General features: G+C 42.9%; 1 protein-coding gene and 1 long non-coding RNA gene across 20 annotated transcripts in view; one reads left to right on the top strand and one right to left on the bottom strand.

Annotated features, from left to right (window-relative positions):
* Positions 1-20,137, top strand: part of NRXN3 (neurexin 3) — a 1,212,171-nt gene that overhangs the window by 361,501 nt on the left and 830,533 nt on the right. For all 19 annotated transcript variants that reach the window (XM_081858018.1, XM_081858001.1, XM_081857999.1 and 16 more), the window contains 2 exons: positions 7,517-7,955; positions 10,499-10,882. In XM_081858018.1, coding sequence (XP_081714144.1) covers positions 7,517-7,955; positions 10,499-10,882 — 823 coding nt within the window. The remainder of the gene's footprint in view (positions 1-7,516; positions 7,956-10,498; positions 10,883-20,137) is intronic.
* The window catches only part of LOC309344916, a 28,712-nt gene continuing 22,721 nt past the window's right edge, over positions 14,147-20,137 (bottom strand). The window contains exons 7-8 of the long non-coding RNA XR_014157935.1: positions 14,346-14,386; positions 14,147-14,313 (exon numbers count right to left, since the gene is read on the bottom strand). This is a non-coding gene — a long non-coding RNA (uncharacterized lncRNA). The remainder of the gene's footprint in view (positions 14,314-14,345; positions 14,387-20,137) is intronic.

Here is a 20,137-nt window from a genome sequence, read left to right as displayed (position 1 = left end):
TTACCTTTACCTATCCTGGAGGCAGGGATTAGAATCGAAAGGATGAATACTATAAGTTTTGTTTTTTGTTTCCAATCTTTCCTCAGGTAATGTTTCAGTAGGCAGAAAAAAGAAAAGAAACACACACACACACACACACACACACACACACACCTTATCACTCACTAAAAACTTTCCCCAATCTACTATACAGCAATAAACGTTTGAGGTTCAGGGCTGGTAGCCAGCACCCCCCATCCCACCCAACAGAGCCCGTTAGTGCCATATTTTGCAGTAGGAGAAATCTTTTGTTGGACTGGAAAGTCAAAAGGTATGTTCCCCCCTTCCTCTCTTTAAATACCCTCCCCTCCACAAGTAAAGCAAAGCTGCTGTTCAAGGCTGCTTAGCGTCCAGAAAAGAGGTGCTCCTGTAACTGAGGAATACACTTCAACATATGGTTGGGAGTCCCCCATCAATTTGTCCCAGGCAAGACACAGGCAAGCACCTAAAAACCAGACCTCTTTTAATGGAGAAATCCATAATGCATCACACATGATTGTTTCTGGATTTTAAGCACAAAACATATGAATCCTCAGAGCACAGTGAAAGGAAGGTCCATGCCACAAGTGAATAATAAATATAATGTAATGGCCCATGTGTGGTATTGGACTTCTACCATAAAAACCAAGACAAACAGTTCTGACAGGTGTCAGGGATCTGATTGTCCTCAGTCACAGGGCCAGATAAGACCTTTAAAAGTGCTGAAAAAAATCATGATGCCCTCTCTCATATGTAACTGAAAATAATAGTAAGAAAACTGAACTGTAAAATGCATTTAAAAAAACAAGAAAATATAGATTTATTGCAACATATGGCAGGATCTGATTTCCTTGCTTTTCTTTTTTCTTTTACCTGTGTTAGTAGAATATTCTGTTTTAAGTAGGGGTAAATAATAATAATAATAATAATAATAATAATAATAATAATAATAATTCTATTATTTATACCCCATCCATCTGGCTGGATTGCCCCAGTAATAAAAAGAGAACATAAACACTGGAGAAGGGTGTGTACTTTAAGTTAGTGTGTAGTAGTGGAGTGTAAGAAAGTCTAACAAAGTTCTGATTGTTCCCTTGATGTCTACTTCAGTTCCTTTTTTGAAATCTCATTTGGCTCAGCACTACACAGGAGAATGCTGACAGTTACCTAAATGCGACTGCCAATTCGCCACCAGTTTTGGAAACTAGATGCTTAGCTTGGATATTCAAAAACCGGATCTTGAATTCTCACATTCAACCTTCCAAAAGCATTATGTAAACACAGTTAATGAGGATTATTGACCCCTTTGAGACTGATTCATAAGCAATCATAGTTAAACTATTCTCCTAAAATGATGGAATATAATATAACTAGATGTTTACTAGTCCATGTCAGGTCCTGCCATGCTCCTGATAACATCTTCTGAAGCACACCCAGGTCCAAATGCCTTTCTCCAGATGCCCATTGGTTGCTGTCTCTCTAAATAACTTAAGTATCTGAAAGAGCATCTTTCCAGGACTGCCCCACCCAATCACTAAAGGCTAGGCATCTTCTTTGAATGCAGGAGGGAACGAGGTTCAATTCCCAGCACCTCCAAGTAGAACTGGGAATGTTCCTTTTCTGAAACCCTGAACAGTCAATGTAGACCATACTGAGCTAGATGACCAGTGAACTGAGTTGCTATAAGGCATTTTTTTGTGCTATTTTTTAGAGAAGAGCTGAGATTGTCCTACTTGCTGTCCTGCCGGTAGCTTTTGCTTGTCAGATAGTGACACGGGACAGGGCATTCTTTAGATGATGGGATGCCTCCCAATTTCTGTTTAGTTGTGACCGCTTGCACTGTTGAAAGTTTTTATTTTTCTAGGCCTTTGAGTATGTAATCCCCATCCCACCAACCTTGCTGCTGTTTTATTATGGTTTGTTACGTCATTGCTGTATTTGGTATTGTTATAATTATGTCTCTGATAGCTGCCCTTGGCTCTCTTTGGAAGGAAGGTTCAGGTATACATCTCTTGAAATAGGAAATAACAATTAAGCCCCATTACTAGACTGCTGCTTTGGTGACAACAGCTCCATGTCTCTCTTGGCTCCTCCCCATCCTAACTTTCTGTGACTGCTGTGGTAGCAGAGCTGGAGAGAGGGGCATATCCCTTCCTTGCTGGCACCAGCATATATGACACCAGAAGGGAAGGAGAGACTCTCTCACTGCCTCCCCCACCTGCAGCAAGGTATGACTTAAATTCCTTGGTACGTGGAATTTCCTTTATTTGGTATCTGGAAAAGAAAGACCTTCAGTCTCTGCCACTGCAGCCAGGGAGCCCAGAGTTCTTCTCTGGCTCAGGTAACAATCCAAGCCAGAAAGGAACTATGAGGTCATAATGCTCACCTCAGAATGGAGGTAAGCATTGCAAGTTGCTGAGATTCACATTCTGAACCATGAAATTACAGGCATTGGTCACACTTCACTGTTAATGGGGTCTTTTATTACATTCCATATTTTGATTCATATTCTGGCATTTGAGTATTGCAGGAGCCTTTCAGGTAACAATTGCATATCAAGGTGAGTGCATGTTATTTATTGTATTTATTTGCAGCAAATCTCTTGCCTTTAACCATGAAGCTTGATAAACAGAATTCCATATTCTTCTGACCGAAGCAAAACCAATTCCCACCAGAAAGTTATCTTTAGACAGTGAAGCGTATTTCCCTTCTATTCAAGCATTACAATAGGGAGATTCTCCTCCACCCTACACACACACACACACACTGCACAATTTGATCGTGGAAACCAATCTCCCAAACATCACTAAAAACCTAATTTGTTTGAAGAGGAACATCAGGGGAGCCTTTTTATTATCAAAAAGCATTTGCTCATTCAGACATTTGGGTAAATAGGAGTGATATTTGCACAGGATTATGCCAACTTGCATATATATACTTTGTGTATATTGTGAATCTGGATAACTAGGACATTTAGATAAGAGAGGTATGGATAATTGATCTTCTGCTCTAATTGCCCATCAGCTTAGCTTAGCATCAGGGCACCATGCAGTGCACAAGCTGCCGTGGGCATTATTGTGGAGACAGGAGCCACAGACAATGGATGGTCAGCCATTATAAAAATTGTGTTTTCAAACAAGCCAACATCAGAATAGTAAAATCCAGGTTTAGGCAGCTTGTTTTTAAATGGACATGAAGCTCAAGGGATTTCCTCAGGAAAACTTGGGTGTCTTTAAAAGAGAATGGAGAATGAAGCTTTGTTGTTTACAGCCATAGGATCCCACAATATAGATACAACACATGAACAATCATTTTGACATAGTTATCACAAGAAAACAGAAAAATAAAACTCCTTCCCCTGACACGTACAATGTAAATCACACATTGCTCCTCCACAATAAGTTAAAAAGGCATTAAAACAAAACAGAAGTGCATCCTGCCCACTCAGCTTTTTTTTTTTTTGGAATCTAGTTCTTATTTTCTTAGCTCCGAAATCAATTAATAATAATAACAATAATAATAATTTATTATTTCTATTTTTTTAAAAAAAATATTTATTAAATTTTTTCAATACAAATGTAAAAATAATAAACAATATAACATGTATCAACATAGTTTCAGAACTTCTTTGGACTCCCTCGCGTTTCCCGCTCCCACTTACATCATTGTAAATTTTTACCAGCAATTTATCATCTTGTTTACATTCTTATGCCCCGTTCATTTAAATATAATCTAATAGTTCTCCAAAAGGTTTACATTTCTCACTTGTCATCCCAATTCCGTCTAGTTTAGTGGTGCTCAATTATTTATAATCTAGCATCCTTCTTAACATTCAACCAAATTACAGTATTTTTGCAAATACATCTTAAATTTCTTCCAATCTTCTTCAACCCTCTCCTCTCCCAGGTCTCGGATTCTGCCAGTCATCTCAGCCAGTTGCATATAGTCCATCAGCTGCACCTGCCATTCTTCCAGTGTGGGTAGATCTTGCGTTTTCCAGTTCTTAGCGATGAGTATCCTTGCTGCCGTTGTTGCATACAATAATTTATTATTTCTACCCCACCCATCTGGCTGGGTTTCCCCAGCCACTCTGGGCAGCTTCCAACTGAAGCTTAAAAATACATTAAAACATCAGTTTATTTATGCTACTTTGATGGCAATGGTCCAGGGTGAATCTGTTTGACAGGGACTGGAAGACTCATGTAAGAAGCTTGTGCCTAGGGTGCTCATATAAGGGGCAACTTAACATGTTCTTCAGCTTTTCCTGACTCACAGAGGATTTGATAAATTCATGGAGGATCAAACTGTTAGTTGCTACTAGCCATGATGAGTATGTTCTACCTCCACTGTCTCTGAATGTCAGTTGTTAGAAACTACATGGTGTGTGTGTGTGTGTGTGTGTGTGTGTGTGGCTGTTGTGTTCAGGACCTGCTTTTGGGCTTCCTGGAAGCATCTAATTAGCCACTGTGAGAATAGGATGCTGGATTAGATGCGCCATTAGCATGATGCAGCAGGGCTCTGTGTATATTCCTTAAAAGTTTATGCGTTTCCCCAAATTAAACAGGCTCCCCATGCAGACTGGGGGGAGTGGTGCGATTGTAGCCGATGGAAGACTGCAAATGAATGAGTAGCAGAGACAGTGGCAAAGAGATGGGCTTATTTTGGGGGGACCACACTGAGGGGGTTGAAAGTTTCCTGCCCCTGGAAGGAGAGCAGCAAGTGGAAAATAGCTACATTTTAAAAACCTCCTTTCGACTCAGTCCATCTCGAGAAGGCATTTCTACAACTGGCAGGGAACGTTGCTGTACAGTGCAAGACAATAGGGACATCTAGTGGCCAACTACATATGGGCGTTGCCCAAGGGAGCGTGTCAACCAGTGTGCCCAAGGCAATATTTCCTTCTTAATTCTACCAGACTTGAAATAAAATGCACACTGGCTTCCTGCCAAGTGTGGCACACTCTCACTTTCTCCCTCTCTGCATCTTTAGTTGATTGCAGAGAGGCTCTTTTGATGGATGGAGAAAAGCCATCTGATTAGAAAGGAATTTTTTTTTATTGAGTCAAGATCAAAACTGTATAACACAGATGAGATTCTTTATGTGCTGCAGACTAGCAAAGCCTTTGTAAGGGTGCTTGATAATATATTGTCCTCTTGTCAGTATTGCTTAGCAGATGCCAGTACCCTTGATGTAAGAAGTGGAGGAAAGCATTGTGGTGCTGCTTTGGGACTTGAGGGCACAGGGGTGGGTTTTTGGTTTTTTCTGAGGGGGTGGACTTTTTGTTCATCAGTTTCTATTTGGTCTTTAGTGTGTGAAGATGGCACAATCTAGTGTCCTCCTCCTATCGGCTGGTCCTATCCATCCTTGCTTGCAAGTAATTGCATGATTTACACCCAAGTAAATGTTCATAGAGTTCTTGCCCTGTTGCAAGAGGCTAATAGCCCAGATCACATTAGTGTTCAAGAGGGTTTATTCCTATGTGCACAGGATTGCAGTGATAACCTGCGAATCAATGAAGTTGCAATCCTATCCCTTCATACTAAGGAGTCACTCCTACTGAACTAAGTAGGACAAAGCACACATTGGAAGTGGTTGCCATCCAGTCTTACTTGAAAGTCAGTCTCACAGAGACTCATTTCCATGTAAAGATGAGCTGCACAGCTGCTGTGATCTGTATAAGTCTCTGGGAGTCCCATTAAATTCAGTGGGACTTCCTGTGTGCCTTACACAGATGTTTCTATCTTATTCAGAAGAATCGGGTTTCTCAAGCCTGCCTACAAATGAGCAACAATGTGCTGCAAGGTGGAGCGCTCCTGTTCCAGCCTGCCAGCCCTGTTCTTTTTGTAGGCAGGGATCCTGCAGAATTCTGATGGAATTTGGAGCAGAAATCACCACAATTTGCTATCATTGGCCATCTTAGCCCGCAACATTGCATAATTACACTATTTTCTCACTTTCTTGCACGGGGCGGGGGGAAATGTTTTCCTTCTATTAAAATACACTGAATTTAATTACGTAATCGATTACATAATGAATTGTGTTCGTTTCAGCCATAGCAGATAACGAGATGAATACTGTAGAAGCCAAAATATAGCAGAACGGAAGCAGCACCAGTTGTGGTGGAAACAGGAAATTGCTGCCTCCTTACATCCCTGCTTCTAGGACATTCAATTTCATTCCCCTGCCACCTCCATTTTTTTGCTTTCCCCCATCACAGACATGCAACATGGCCACTGAACATTCTCTGTCTTCACTCAGGGCCCACCCATGAGGCAAGGTTAGGCAACCCCTCAGGTGGCAGAATCCACAGGGGCAGCAGATCCTGCTCTCGATCTTGTTTCTGATGTAGATCTTTCCTCACCCTTTCTTCCCTGCTGGGAAAGGGGGCACTATTTTGGGGTCTGCCTCAGGTGCCAAAATGTCTTGCCTCTGTCCTCGCTGGCCTGTTTTTTAAGTGTGTTCCCCACCCCACCCCGGTGGCCATTTTTGCCCTGAAATACTCATTGCACCTTGGGGTTTCTCTGAGCCTGCTTATATTTATTGGTTACTTAATCATATTCACAAGCCCACCCTTCACTGTATTGATCCCAGAGTGGATTACAACACACTGGACCAGAAGCAAACAGGCCAACACCACACTGAAAAACACTTCAAAACAGAGGTGGCAATTCTAAAAGTGTAGGCAGTGCACTGACAGTAACTGGTGGACCAAGCCAGTGGTGTAACCCTGTTAAAGGGGTCTGGGTGTAAGACTCTGTCCAGAAGCTGAGTATGGGACAGGCCAGCCACAGAGCTTCCAGTGGCGGCCTTAGGCTGGCCACCTCAGTAGATCAGCATCTTGGGGATGCCTTAATCTTTGGTACAACACTGAAAACATTTCAGCCCTCTGCCGGGGGCTGAAGTTGGATATATACCCAGTGCAAAATTCACCTACATCTGAAATCAATAAAGTTGTGGCCATTTTTGACCCAAATTGTTGCCTGCTTGAGTTTATTCATTGCACATTAGCTGGAGGCACTGCACAGGTGTGGGGATGCTGTGACTGGGACTGCAATAACTACCATTTCTTTCTGACATATTGTTTCTCAGTGAGCCTGTTCTGACTAGCATCCCATCAGCACTCACCAAGTGAGTTTGCTATTAGAGAGAGTGATTGAACTGAGGCCTCCAGTACAGACGGAAGGGTCAGTTTGCACATAGGGTTAAAGCTTCAATAAATTATTTTAAAACTGATGTAAAGCTCTGAGACTGGACACCTTCAAGGACAACCAAGAAGCTGGAGCACCACTGAGTGCTTGAACTTCTCTGAATTTTGCCTCTTGTTCTTGCGTCATCTCTGGATGCTATACAACGCCAATGAGTGTTATTCCTAAACATACTCCTAACCTAGAATCCCATGCAGGCTCACCCCAATCCTGAGAGCTTCTTTGGGTGCGTATTTCCAAAGTGTAGGTTATCTCCTGGGTTGATGTATGGTGTTTTCCCTTGTTCCTGACAGGTTGTTTATAAGAATAACGACATCCGTCTGGAGCTGTCTCGCTTGGCGAGGATTGGTGACACAAAAATGAAAATCTATGGGGAGGTGAAGTTCATGTGTGAGAACGTGGCCACACTGGACCCCATCAATTTTGAGACACCCGAGGCCTACATTAGCCTGCCTAAGTGGAACACCAAGCGCATGGGGTCCATCTCCTTTGACTTCCGCACCACAGAGCCAAATGGTCTTATACTCTTTACCCACGGCAAGCCCCAGGAGAGGAAGGATTCCAGGAGCCAGAAGAACACCAAAGTGGACTTCTTTGCAGTGGAACTCTTGGATGGGAACCTCTACCTACTTCTCGACATGGGCTCTGGAACAGTCAAAGTGAAGGCCACTCAGAGGAAAGCTAATGATGGAGAATGGTATCACGTTGATATTCAGAGAGATGGCAGATCAGGTATGTAGAAAAAAATTCCTGGGAATAGTCCACCCCCAACTATAGAAACACAGACCCTTTATGATGGTTGAAGAACAGGATCAAAGACCACTGGTCTTTGACCTTTGAGAATTCTTGGAGACCAGAGACTGAAAAATATTGTCTCTGCCTTCAGGAAAGGATGAAAGGCAGATCTGGGGAACTGCCAGTTGGTCAACCTGATAACAATACATAGCTATTCCTCTTCTAGGGCAGGAACCCTGGACACGACAATTCCCTTGATTCCTGGCACCTGGGATGCTGATATGACTCCATCACTAGAGCCTCTTCTGATTGCTTTTGCTGTTGCCCTGTGAATTTGTGTGCAAAAGTGAAGGGTGTGTGGCAGGGAGACCAGAGATGGTCAAACCTGATTGCTAATTGTGCTGAACTTTAGAGGAGTTTGAGTCCAGTTTGGAAGGGGTGCCAGGATATTCAGCATTGGGGGTGCTAATTTCTGAACCGTGAAATTCTGAACCTAGCCACCATCGCTACTATGCCAGGCAAGAGTTGCCACCAAAGTTCCTCCTAATGTGAAATTCAAAGCAAACACGTGTTTTCCCCAGCGTGGAGCATCTGGGGAATCTCAAGGGAAGTGGGAATAAATAAATCTAGTATAATTTCACAAGAGTGTTTTGGAAATCCTTATACTGCCATCAGATTTAATTTGCAACAAAATCCAGGCAGAATGTCAAGCTTCCTTCTAAGATGAAATCCGCCCCTGGGATTTTGAGAAAAGCAATAACAAAGGTTATTGTTGAAAAGCTGGGGGTGGGAGGGATGTTACAAATTCCTAGGGCAGGCATTCAATTCCTTTGGTACTACGAGACATTTAAATATTTGCTGTTAAATTCATTATGGAGATTCTATTTTTTGTACTCCCTTATGTCATTCCAGCTTCCAAGTTTTTGTTTTTTAAATCCACACTGCAGTTGGGAATCATATATAGAGTGAGACTGGATGTGGGATGAATGGTGCTGGAATTTGATGTTTCTGCTTTTTCAAAACAACGTACCTTCAGTAGATAGTACAGAATTCTCTAGTTGACTTGGGTATTATTTTCTTAGCCAGAAAAATATTCTCAGGGGTCTAGGAGAAATTTGTATTTTTTTCTTCAACCCTACTATAGTTTAATGTTAGCAGGTTTGCAACAGCTGTGCTTGTTGTTGAGAAATTCCAGCATTTTATGGGGATGTAAATAAGTAATCAAATAATTGATTTTTGTGTGGGGCAGGTTGGTTTGCATTTAATTAACTTGCGAGGATAAATTCAATAAGCAGCATTCATTGCTTCTTAGTCTTGCTTACATATATGGCAGATATCTGGCCTCTGGGTAGCAACATTTAGCATTAGAAATATAATAGGAACAAGGCAGAATCCAACCCAAGCTGAACATTTTGTAGTGCAATTCTATACATGTCTACTCAGATGTAAGCCACATGGGGTTCAGTTAGTGATTATATGATTGTATTCATTAAGCCCCATTTATGTGACGCATGTGTGCTCACAAGCTTTGCTATTTTCTATGGAAATCAACGGGACAATAATGCTGTATTGTGGGTGGATTAGAAAGTGCAGAATCCAACCATAGTTCAGCACTTCAAAGTACAGGTGATTTTAGTGGGACAGAGCTACTTTTGTGCTGAATTTTCCTGCTTCAAGTAGATGGGATTTTAAACAATTTTACTCTGATTTTAATAGAAGGAGATCCTGTAGCTTTATGGTCTCTTTAGAGGAAGAAGCTTGTCCCATCTATTTCAATGGGGCAATCTCCAAATGGTAATGCCCATGAAAAAAGGTCAGCAGGTGGGTGGCAGCTAAGGTGGGCAGACCCCAATCCCCCGCTGCTCCTGGTCTGTAGACCAGGAATTCAGTTCCCCTATCCCTAGAGTTTCCAGAAACTGAAATCTGGACCTTCAGCATGCAGATCAATATGGTCTCTAACCAAGCTATGGATCCCTCTTCCTTTCTACCCTCACTGTAATTTGAAAAACTACAGGATACATTATTTTCGTATACACGAGTGGGCTTAAATTTGTGGGCCAGGTGTGCACCAGTGCTTTGTGATGCAGTTATTTCACATTAATCTTTGAGATCTGCACTGTGCACTGTATTGAGGTGTGTACTGCCTTGAGTTCCAGCATGAGCCTAAGAGAGAACACTTGCTCTTCCTCCCAAATCTTCCTGGGCCAGGCTGCCAGATTGTTGATGTAGGACTTCCAAGGCTATGTGCAAAAATAGCCATTTGAGGTTCCTGCATCATTGCAGAGGATTGGGTTGGACGTCCTTCGTTTGTCTTCCAACCTATCAGTTTTATTATTCTGTGCCTCTGCTGTCTGACAGGCTTAGCAGAGGGCAGCAAAGCATTTCAGGACAAGTTTTCTGTGTCAGCTGTGTTTTGTCTCAGCTGACATCTTCACTCTCCTGTGCCAAAACCCCATCCTTTCACCAGGATTCAAACTGCCACGGGAACTTGACTTGTGCCACAACTGCGGCTGCTGGCTGATGTGATCTCTTTCTTTCAGGCACCATATCAGTGAACAGCAGACGGACACCCTTCACTGCTAGCGGGGAGAGTGAGATCTTGGATCTGGAAGGGGACATGTATCTGGGCGGACTGCCTGAAAACCGGGCAGGCCTCGTCCTCCCTACTGAGCTCTGGACAGCCATGTTGAACTATGGCTATGTGGGCTGCATCCGAGATCTCTTCATCGATGGGCGGAGCAAGAACATCCGGCAGCTGGCGGAACAGCAGAACGCTGCTGGGGTCAAATCATCCTGCAGTCGGCACAACACCAAGCAGTGCGACAGCTATCCCTGTAAGAACAATGCGGTTTGCAAAGATGGCTGGAACCGCTTCATCTGTGACTGCACTGGCACTGGCTACTGGGGAAGAACGTGTGAGCGGGGTAAGTCCAGCAACCAGAGAGGGGAACTTCTGTCCTGAGCTATACTGAGCCACGCTACATGGCACACTAACTTAGCCCAAATGCACTTTCCCCTACAGTCCTGCCACGTATGAAAACAGTGGTTCAGACTAACCCTTATAGCCTCCAATGTGTAGCCATTCTTTTAAAGATCCTTTCCAGTGGTATGCCCTGCACATGTAGTGGGACATTCAGGGTGTGCATGAAGTCTACCAGCTATTGCATGTATGACCTCTAGTTCTCATGATCCTTCTGATAGATACCTTCTGAAGGAAAAGGATTGTGGGAGTTTCACGACTCCAGTCCATCCCAGCGAACACAGGATGTCTGGGATGATGGGAATTGGGGTTCTGCAATATCTGGAGGGCACCATGCTATTGACAATGATAAACAGTTCCATGATGGTATTTGCAGGATCGTGGTTTGCTACATGCACATGAAAGAAAAAGAGAGAGAGAGCGTATTTTGTCCCTTTCTGTGTATTGTTCCGGTGCTAACATTTGACTGTCAGATCCAAATCAATAATCAATGAGGACTGACTTTCACCTGTACCAAAGGGGAATCAGTTAAGAGGTGAGCAGAATTTTCCTGCGTACAGCAGGTGTCACAGGGCCATTTTCCCATGGTCTTGTCTCACTGGTCACTTAAAGGCGTCTGACTGGGGATATATGAGACACAATTATTTCTGGTGCAGACAATCAAGAGACACATCCATTCTTGGCTAAATGAGAAGGAGCTGAGCAAATGTAAGGCATTTGATCTATACACTGTTCAAATTCCAGACGGTCCCATTTATTGTCATCCTTGTATTGTGCCTGATGCCGTGCACAGAATGAATTGAGTGAGGTGTTATTTTTGAGGTTTTTTAAAAGCCAAAACAAAGTAGTAGCACGAATTCTCCCATTTCCTTTTTCTGAGGCAAATTTATTGGTAATATTATAGTAGAGATAAAGTGGAATCTTATCTAAAATGCTCTCACAAGGCCTTGGCTACAAACCATTGGGAGGATCTCCTAGGTATGTCTTTCCTTCTCTTTCTCTTGTATAGACTGATAGCCAAGGTGGGGGTGGGGGGATGGGGTGGAGAAGCAAGGAATAGGAACATCTGAGTCTTTGGCTCAGGAGGCTGTTGTGTGATTCTGGAAGCCAAGGAAATTCCTAGTCCTTCTGATCCAAGTTACTGCAAGGATGCTTCTGAAACCACGTGAAAGAAAGAAGGAACAATTTTGACAAGTGGTGGATTGCCTCAGTTCACCTTTCGATAGGCTACTGCCACAGCTATTCATTTTTTTTTAAAAAAAGATTTGCAGATGTATTCAGAAACAAGATGGAACATATTTATGAGCAGACACATGTGAAAGCACCACTGGCTGGATATATAGATGGATTCACCCGTCTCTACTTGACATCCTGCTATGCCTCATTTGTACATCACAGTAAACCAAACTATGGCTTGCCAGAACTGTGTGGACATGCAGGCTTTTGTAGAGATACATGTTAAAGAACATTTACATACATACAGGGTAGACCTGCCAAAACAAAAACGGGTTTTAAGCAGCATCTGAGAACAATACACTGAAGTTGCCTTCCTAATATGAGCAGGGTGTTCAGTGCTGCCACACAGGAGGACTGATTATCATTAGGCAGAACTAACGTTAAGTTAGTTCCAGGAACCTATCAGCCCCCCTCACTTTCCAATCATGGGCCACCTGAACAGGCCCACCACTCTTGCAGGAGAGAATTGACACGACCAGTCCAAATTTCACCAAAATAATGGTCCAACCATGTCAAGGGTGTGCTTTGATGGCTGGCCAAAATGGTGATGGACCATTTGTAACAGTGTGACATTAAATTGCTTCATATGCACCCAGCATGTACTGTATCTGTGCGTGAGATTCTATGCTGCAAGTGTGATATGAATCAACCTGGACCCTGACATGAGACGTATGGAGGGTGGTAACATGAGAACAGGCCTTTTCTGCGGTGGCTCCTCATTTGTGGAATGCTCTCCCCAGGGAGGTTTGCCTGGCACCATCATACATAAACTTTCCTCTATAAGCAGGCCTTTGGCCTTTAACTATCTGTGGCCTTTTAGAAGAGGGTGGGATGTTTTTAATGTGTTTCTCTCTCTCTCTCTCTCTTGGTTTTAATGTATCTTTGTGGGGGTTTTGTGACTGTCTGTTTGGTTGCAAGTTGCTTTGGGTTGCCCTGGGCAAGAGAAAGTGACTAACAAATTCAATAAGTAATAATAATAAAATGAATAATGGGCAGCAAGATGTTGCAGGGTATCCTCCTCACTTCATAGCACAAGTGCTTCTATTCAGGGTTCCAGTTAAAAAGCATCCATGTCCTTCATTAAGATATTATAAGCTGGAAGCAGCTCCCCTCCCTGGTTTTCTGTTTTTCGTTTCCAACTGAGCATGTTCAAACCCTTCTGGGCTGTTTTGGAGGACTTTTTGGCTCCCTTACATTTTAGAGATGTTTGTTGGTACTTCTGCAAATTTCAGTGCCCTCCCCTCACAGAAACCCCAAACACATGTCATTGCCTCCTCCTTATTTAACAGCAGCCCTGTTTGGGCTCCATTTCTGTTGGTGCTCCCCACTACCCAGGTTTGCTGTTAGAGACTGTGGTGTTAGGCATGAACCTGCCCCTGAAATGAATTTGCCTAATTGTCCATGAGAACTAGACCTAAATTGAGTAATTAGTAAAAGAAACCCTGCCTTGTGAAACATCTGTCTTGCTTGATACACATATACCCCAAGGCCCCAGTGTGTCCCTAGCTTGGAACATGGCTCATTATTTCCCAAAAAAGACAAATGTACCATCAAAGACTGTTGGAGAATTCATGTTTTTGTAGTGACGGGGCTGGATGTTCAGAATTGTGTGTCAGAGAATGGATGCCTGTTTTGCTAACAGTTACGCCACTCTCTCCTCCCCCTGCCCCAACTGCTGGTTATGACATATAAAGCTCTATATGGTTTAGGTTAAATCTATTTGAAAGACATTATGATTATTATTAGTAGTAGTAGTTCTAATATCTCAAAGTGGTTTCCAGCCTACATTAAAACATCAAATAAAACAATCCAGAATAAAATATGAAGTATACATTCAAAACAACGTGATTAACAGGAAACAAAAATATTATTTTAAAGATTGAAAAATAAAGCATTACAGAGGAGGTCAGCTACAGAATGCACATTTAACACAGCAAAGGTAGCCCCCCCCCCCCCAAAAAAACCCCTCTCATACAAACCTGCCTGGGTTTTGACATTTTCAGAAGAGGCCCTTCTCTCGATCCCGCCACCCTCACAGGTATGCTTGGTGAGGATGCAGGAAAGGGTCTTCTTGATAGCTGCTCCCAGACTCTAAAACTCCCTCCCTAGGGAAGCAAGACTAGTTCTCTCCTTGTTGTCCTGCTGGCAAAGGAAGACCTTTCTGTTCCAACAAGCTTTCGGGAGCTGACTGCTTTTAATGAAAGGGCTGGTGCTGTGTTGTTTTCATTGCTGTTATTGATATGGTTTTAATAGTCCAGAGAGAGAGAGAGAGAAGAGAGAGGGAGAGAGAGAGAGAGAGAGAGATTTAATCCTATCAATGTTTAATTTTTTTAATCCCCCCCTTGTTGTTCTTACCTTGAGTCTCTGTCAGGGGAAAACGTGGGGTATAAATAAATACAATTACTAATATATATAAATAAATACAATTACTACTACTAATAATAAAATGATAATAATAGGTCCTAATGCACAAGCAATAAGGCTTTATTGGCATACAATGTTGCATCAGTTTCATTAAGGCAAACAAGGCTTTCATTAAGGCTTGGCAGGGGGTTGGACTCGATGGCCCTTGTTGTCTCTTCCAACTCTATGATTCTAAGGGTGAGTGAGATGCTCCACAGATGACAGGGAGTGCAAAGAGAGGGCTGGTAGTGGAATAAGGACAGATGGAGTCACAGTGGCATTAAAAGTTCTGCTTAGTTTTAGGGAGCAATTAGCATTGTCTGTGTCTATCGGCTTCTCATTTGCTTGAGAGTCTGACAGCAGCTGCAACGATAGGTGAGCGCAATAGCTGTGGCGGCTGAGCTAATGAAGGTGCTCTGCAGACGGAAAGATCTGGATTATGGAGATGATGTGTGTTTCTGCACGGATGTGAAGCCACCTTCTCACAGTCTGCAGGCTTTTCTGGAAACAAGAACCAAGCATAGCCCTGACTGAAGCACGGAGCGTGCACCATATTCAAATCAGTTTCATTATATTGGCAATCGATTTGTTGATGCCGGAAATGCCAATTTCTGAAGGAAATGCAACATATTGTTACACGCCACCCCAGTCTCCATGAGCGGTGTGAGATTCCAGGGGTTACAGGCACACTTTAACCCGGGCTCTGTGTTTCCTCTTGGGAATGAGGTGCAGAGGAGGCTGTGATGTCTTCATGATGGAAGGCTTATTTACACTTATATGCAATGTGATTCTAGTTGGAAGGGAATCCCAGCATTACACCCCAAGAGGGCATCATGCATCTCCCATAGGTGTGATCATCTCAGATTTTAATGAGACGTCAGCCATGCCTCTGCATCTCTCCCTCCTGCTTGCCGCTTCCAGACTGGAGAGGATTTTCCCTCCCTGCTCATATTATGCTCTTGCAAAACTGAGACACCCCCCATTTGCTTACTTCAGGCCCACAGTGATTCTGAAACATTCCCCTCCCAGCTCTCGTATTGTCTTTGCTAACTATTCCCCATTTGTGGCTGGCATAGCCCCTGCTTTGCTAAGCTCCAGCCTTTGTTTCTTAATGGCTTATCTGCTGGAAGATTCCTTGGTCAGGAAAAAAACCTCACCTAGTAAATTTAGGAGGGGGGATTTGGCACCCAGGAATTTAGGGGCATCCATAACAATATCTTGGCTGGCATCCAGACCGTTTTGCATTCTTCTCCTTTATATTAGTTGGGCTGAGCATGTTTTGTTTCACCAAAGCCGGCTCCAGCTTCTTGCCCTGCAGATGTTTTGGGCTAGGATTCCCACCACCCCTGACATATTGAGGACATTAGGTTAGGGAAGAATGACTTAAGACTTGTCGTTTCATAAAGACGCAGTGAAATGGTGAAATTTGACAGGCTAATGGAAAGATCTTGGCAAATTCAGAGTTGAGTCAGTTTCTTACGTATTGGATATAGTGTCACTACATCTGCTGATAAGAATTTATAACATAGTTACAACTTATTCTGGGCTTTCACAAAAATCCAGTTTGGCTGGGGCAGAGCTGGAACTGCTTGCATCATTTCATGTTCATTCTCCTGAGTGTCAAAAATAGCCTTCCATTTTAAGCAATTTTCAGTCCTTTTGGGTTGCATAAGTACAACTCAACCAGATAGGACAGAACTATCTGATTCAGAAGCCCATTCCTGCCCTCAGAATTGCATATATTGTATAATACTCTGGGCCAAGAAATTTAAAGATCTGTGATCGGAATGCATCAAATTAAGTAAATTAGTTTGCTTCCATGACACACATTCTGAAAGAATTCGGAAATGTTTGAAAAGAAATAGAGTCAAAAAGGGCAGGGAAGAAGTATAGATTTGTAGACAGGTTGGGAAAGAATTTTAATTATTATTAATAATAATTGTATTATTTATACACCACCCATCTGACCGGGCAGCTTCCAACAAATTAAAACACAAATATTAAAAACTTCCCTATACAGGGCTGCCTTCAGGTGTCTTCTAAAAGTCAATTAGATGTTTATTTCCTTGACATCTGATGGGAGGGCGTTCCACAGGGTGGGCACCACTACTGAAAAGGTCCTCTGCCTGGTTCCCTGTAACTTCTCACAGTGAGGGAACCACCAGAAGGCCCTCAGAGCTGGACCTCAGTGTCTGGGCTGGACGATGTGGGTGGAGACGCTCCTTCAGGTATATTGGGCCGAGGCCGTTTAGGGCTTTAAAGGTCAGCAGCAACACTTACAATTGTGCTTAGAAGCAGTGAGCCAATGTAGATCCTTTAGGATCGATGTTATATGGTGCTGGTGGCTACTCCCAGTCTCCCTGCCACATTCTGGATTAGAAGAGGCATAGCAACATAGGAAGCTGTAGTACACTGAGTTAGGCTGTTGGTCCATCTGGCTGTGTATTGTCTATACTGATGGGCAGTGGCTTTCCAGGGTTTCATACAAAGGAGATTCCCAGTCCCTCCTGGAGATACTGGGGACTAAATGTGGGACTTTGTGCATACATGTGCTATAGCCAAATGCTCTTCTTTGGGGCAATAGATGAGACATAATATTAATGAAAATCTAACAGATGGGATACTGAAGCCTTGGGATGCTTGGAAGCAATCTCTGTCAGACACTTCACCTGAAATACATTTCCAGGCTTTTCAGCTAAGCCTACAAGCAGCAATTGATTAATTGGAGTGGTAGAGGGAAGAAAGTTTTAATCATATATGTTATGTATGATGGAGAATTCACTGGCCTTGCAACATAGATGTCTTTTGCTGTCTTGATGTACCATTAGTTGAACAAAGCAAATTGAAGTTAATACTCTGTACATCCCAACCACAGTTCCCCTTTGTGAAGATATTTTGATTCTATCGAATAAGCAAGGTGCAAGGATTAACTGGATGCGGGGCACTGCCCCACCACCTGCTTTCAGTGTAGGGATATAGCTGTGGCACACGGGATGTGGTAGTAAATATGAAAATGCCTCCAAGGCCCAGTCTACCCATGCAGCAGAATTGAGAGGCGGCAAATACATTGCATGAAGAAAAGCAACAATGTATTGCAAGTATTTCAAGAAGAAATGTCATAGCCTAGCTCACGCTTTGCTTCACTGTTTTTCTACTCACAGGGAGTTGCTTTTCTAATCTAACAGAGCGTTAAAAAGTCATGGACTTGCATTGACCAGCATTGCATTGACAGTAAATTCTACCACTTCATTCAGACGCAGCCAGAGTATGTGTAGAGCTTCATTGCCACCTCATTGTGTTGGCACAGCCCTGCTTCCACACATCTGAGATCAGAGGTCAGATTTCCAGGTCAAATGATTTAGGTCCCAGTAAGCTTGACCCCAGCTTTTCCCTCTTTGGAAACTAATCACTGACAAGTTGGGATTATTAAAACAATATCAGCAGAACCCTGGCAAATTGGGAGCACAGAGCCATCACTCTGTCAGTTCCAGTTGCCTCAGAACGTATTTGTAGCACCACCTTTTTTTTAGTCATTAAAATGTCATGGTTCTCTGGATAGAACATACAAGCCAGACCATTAACACTTTCATGGTTTTTCAGCTTTCATTAACTTTGTCCTTGTCTCCTTTGCATGACTGCTTTTCACGGTTTTCCTCTACCGTCAGTTCTGAGTTACATATCTGCAAAGGGCACAGCTGCTGGATAGTGCCTAAGAGAAGAATAAGAAGCTCAAACATGCAGCATGCTTCTCAGTCCAGAACACCCCTGGCCTTTCCCATACAAGTGGTAGCTAAGGGTGAACCTGTGTTGTGTTGTATTCAGGCACAGAGAGTTATTGGTACACTGTCCTGGTAAGCACTGCCCAGCTTCCAGAGTTTCCCTCCACTTCCTTTAGAACAGGACAGGTAGAAACCCTGCTGCAAGCCTGTGTAAAGAACTGACCCTGGGAGCTGTATATAATTCTCTGTAATCAAATCAGTAAATTGCCAATAATCCCTTGCTTGCAATGCTTGCAATGCTAAACGCTTTCCTAGGTGGCTGTGTATAGTAGACTTGCAACTTGTGCACATTTAACTTATGTGATCACAGCGCTATGCGCTTGGTAGCTGATCAACTGAAATCACACAAATTAAATGCACACATGGTGGAGAGCTTTTAAGCTCTCCATATTGCATTGGTGTGGGAGCAAAGCCTACTCAGTGTGCCAGCTTTAGAAAAGTATGGATGGACGTGTGGGGGCAGTTCCAGGTTTGTTCTAACTATACAGGATTTCGGCTTTACGCACAATCCCCAGAATGTAATTCCCATGCAAGTTGCAAGCTGAATGTAGTAAAGTGTCTAAAATGGGGGTGCCCAGTTGCACTGATGTCTTCCTCCTAGCCAGATTGGATGCATAGACCAGCAGCTGGCATAGGAACTTCTCCAGGGCCCCAAAGACCTTTTGAGCAGTAATGCTTCCTGCTTATGTCTTTGCCCAGTCCCAGCCCTGAGCCCATCCTCAAAGCTTGCCTACTTGACTCTTTTTAAGGCCACCTAACTAGACCATGTAAGGCTCTTGCAGGCTGCCTGATAACTCATTGCATATTATTCTTGTTCAAGTACACATGACATGTGACAATAAATATCATCAACAGATTATTTGATATCCAGTTAAAAGTGAAACAAAATAATTAAAAAAATTCCTTCCAGTAGCACCTTAGAGACCAACTAAGTTTGATACTGGTATGAGCTTTTGAGTGCATGCACACTTCTTCAGATACGAAGAAGTATCTGAAGAAGTGTGCATGCACATGAAAGCTCATACCAGGAACAAACTTAGTTGGTCTCTAAGGTGCTACTGGAAGGATTTTGTTTATTTTATTTTGACTATGGCAGACCAACATGGCTACCTGCCTGTAACCAGTTAAAAGTGAGTCAGTTAACCAGGCAAGTCTTCAATTTGTTGATTAGAAAGTCTGCAGATGATTCTAGATTACTGGCATTTGAATCCTTGGAATGAGTAAATTATGAAGCCTGTATAGTTTGCCAAACTTACACAGGGTCTATCTTTGCTTGAATCTCCCTGCTTAACCTTGGCACCAACTGTTCTTCATTATCTACTTTGCTGGGTGCTGCTTACAAAGGGCAATGCATCTGCTGTTGGTTATGTGGTGGTAAACAGAGGGCTTCAGCTTCCATTTTATTATCTGCTGAGTACCTTTATTGCAGCATTTCCTAAAAGCTCTTTAATGACAGCACACATCTGCCCATTATGTATCCAATAAACTTAGGAGCTATAAAATTACAGGGTAATAAGAAGTGCTACAAAATTATTTACTATGTGAAGTGAGTTGAACAGCTCTTGTTTTGTCTCTCTTCTATGACTAAAAGGAAGGGCTGTTTTCAAGGCTGTCTGTGCTATCTACAAATTAAGGACTTAGTTGAGATAGGGCCCAGTATGTTTTGGACATTTCTTCAAGGTGTCCAAGTCAAGGATACTGACCATGTGGGTTAAGTCCATTCTCCCTTGGGCAGGCGGTTTTGTGGATGGGCCCCGGGTCTCCCTTGTGAACTGGTCTAT

This window comes from Podarcis erhardii, assembly GCF_964252035.2.
Source record: "Podarcis erhardii genome assembly, chromosome: 1".
NCBI lineage: Eukaryota > Metazoa > Chordata > Lepidosauria > Squamata > Lacertidae > Podarcis > Podarcis erhardii.
The sequence above is the reverse complement of the archived record's forward strand: the minus strand, read 5'-3'. Positions and strand labels throughout refer to the sequence as shown.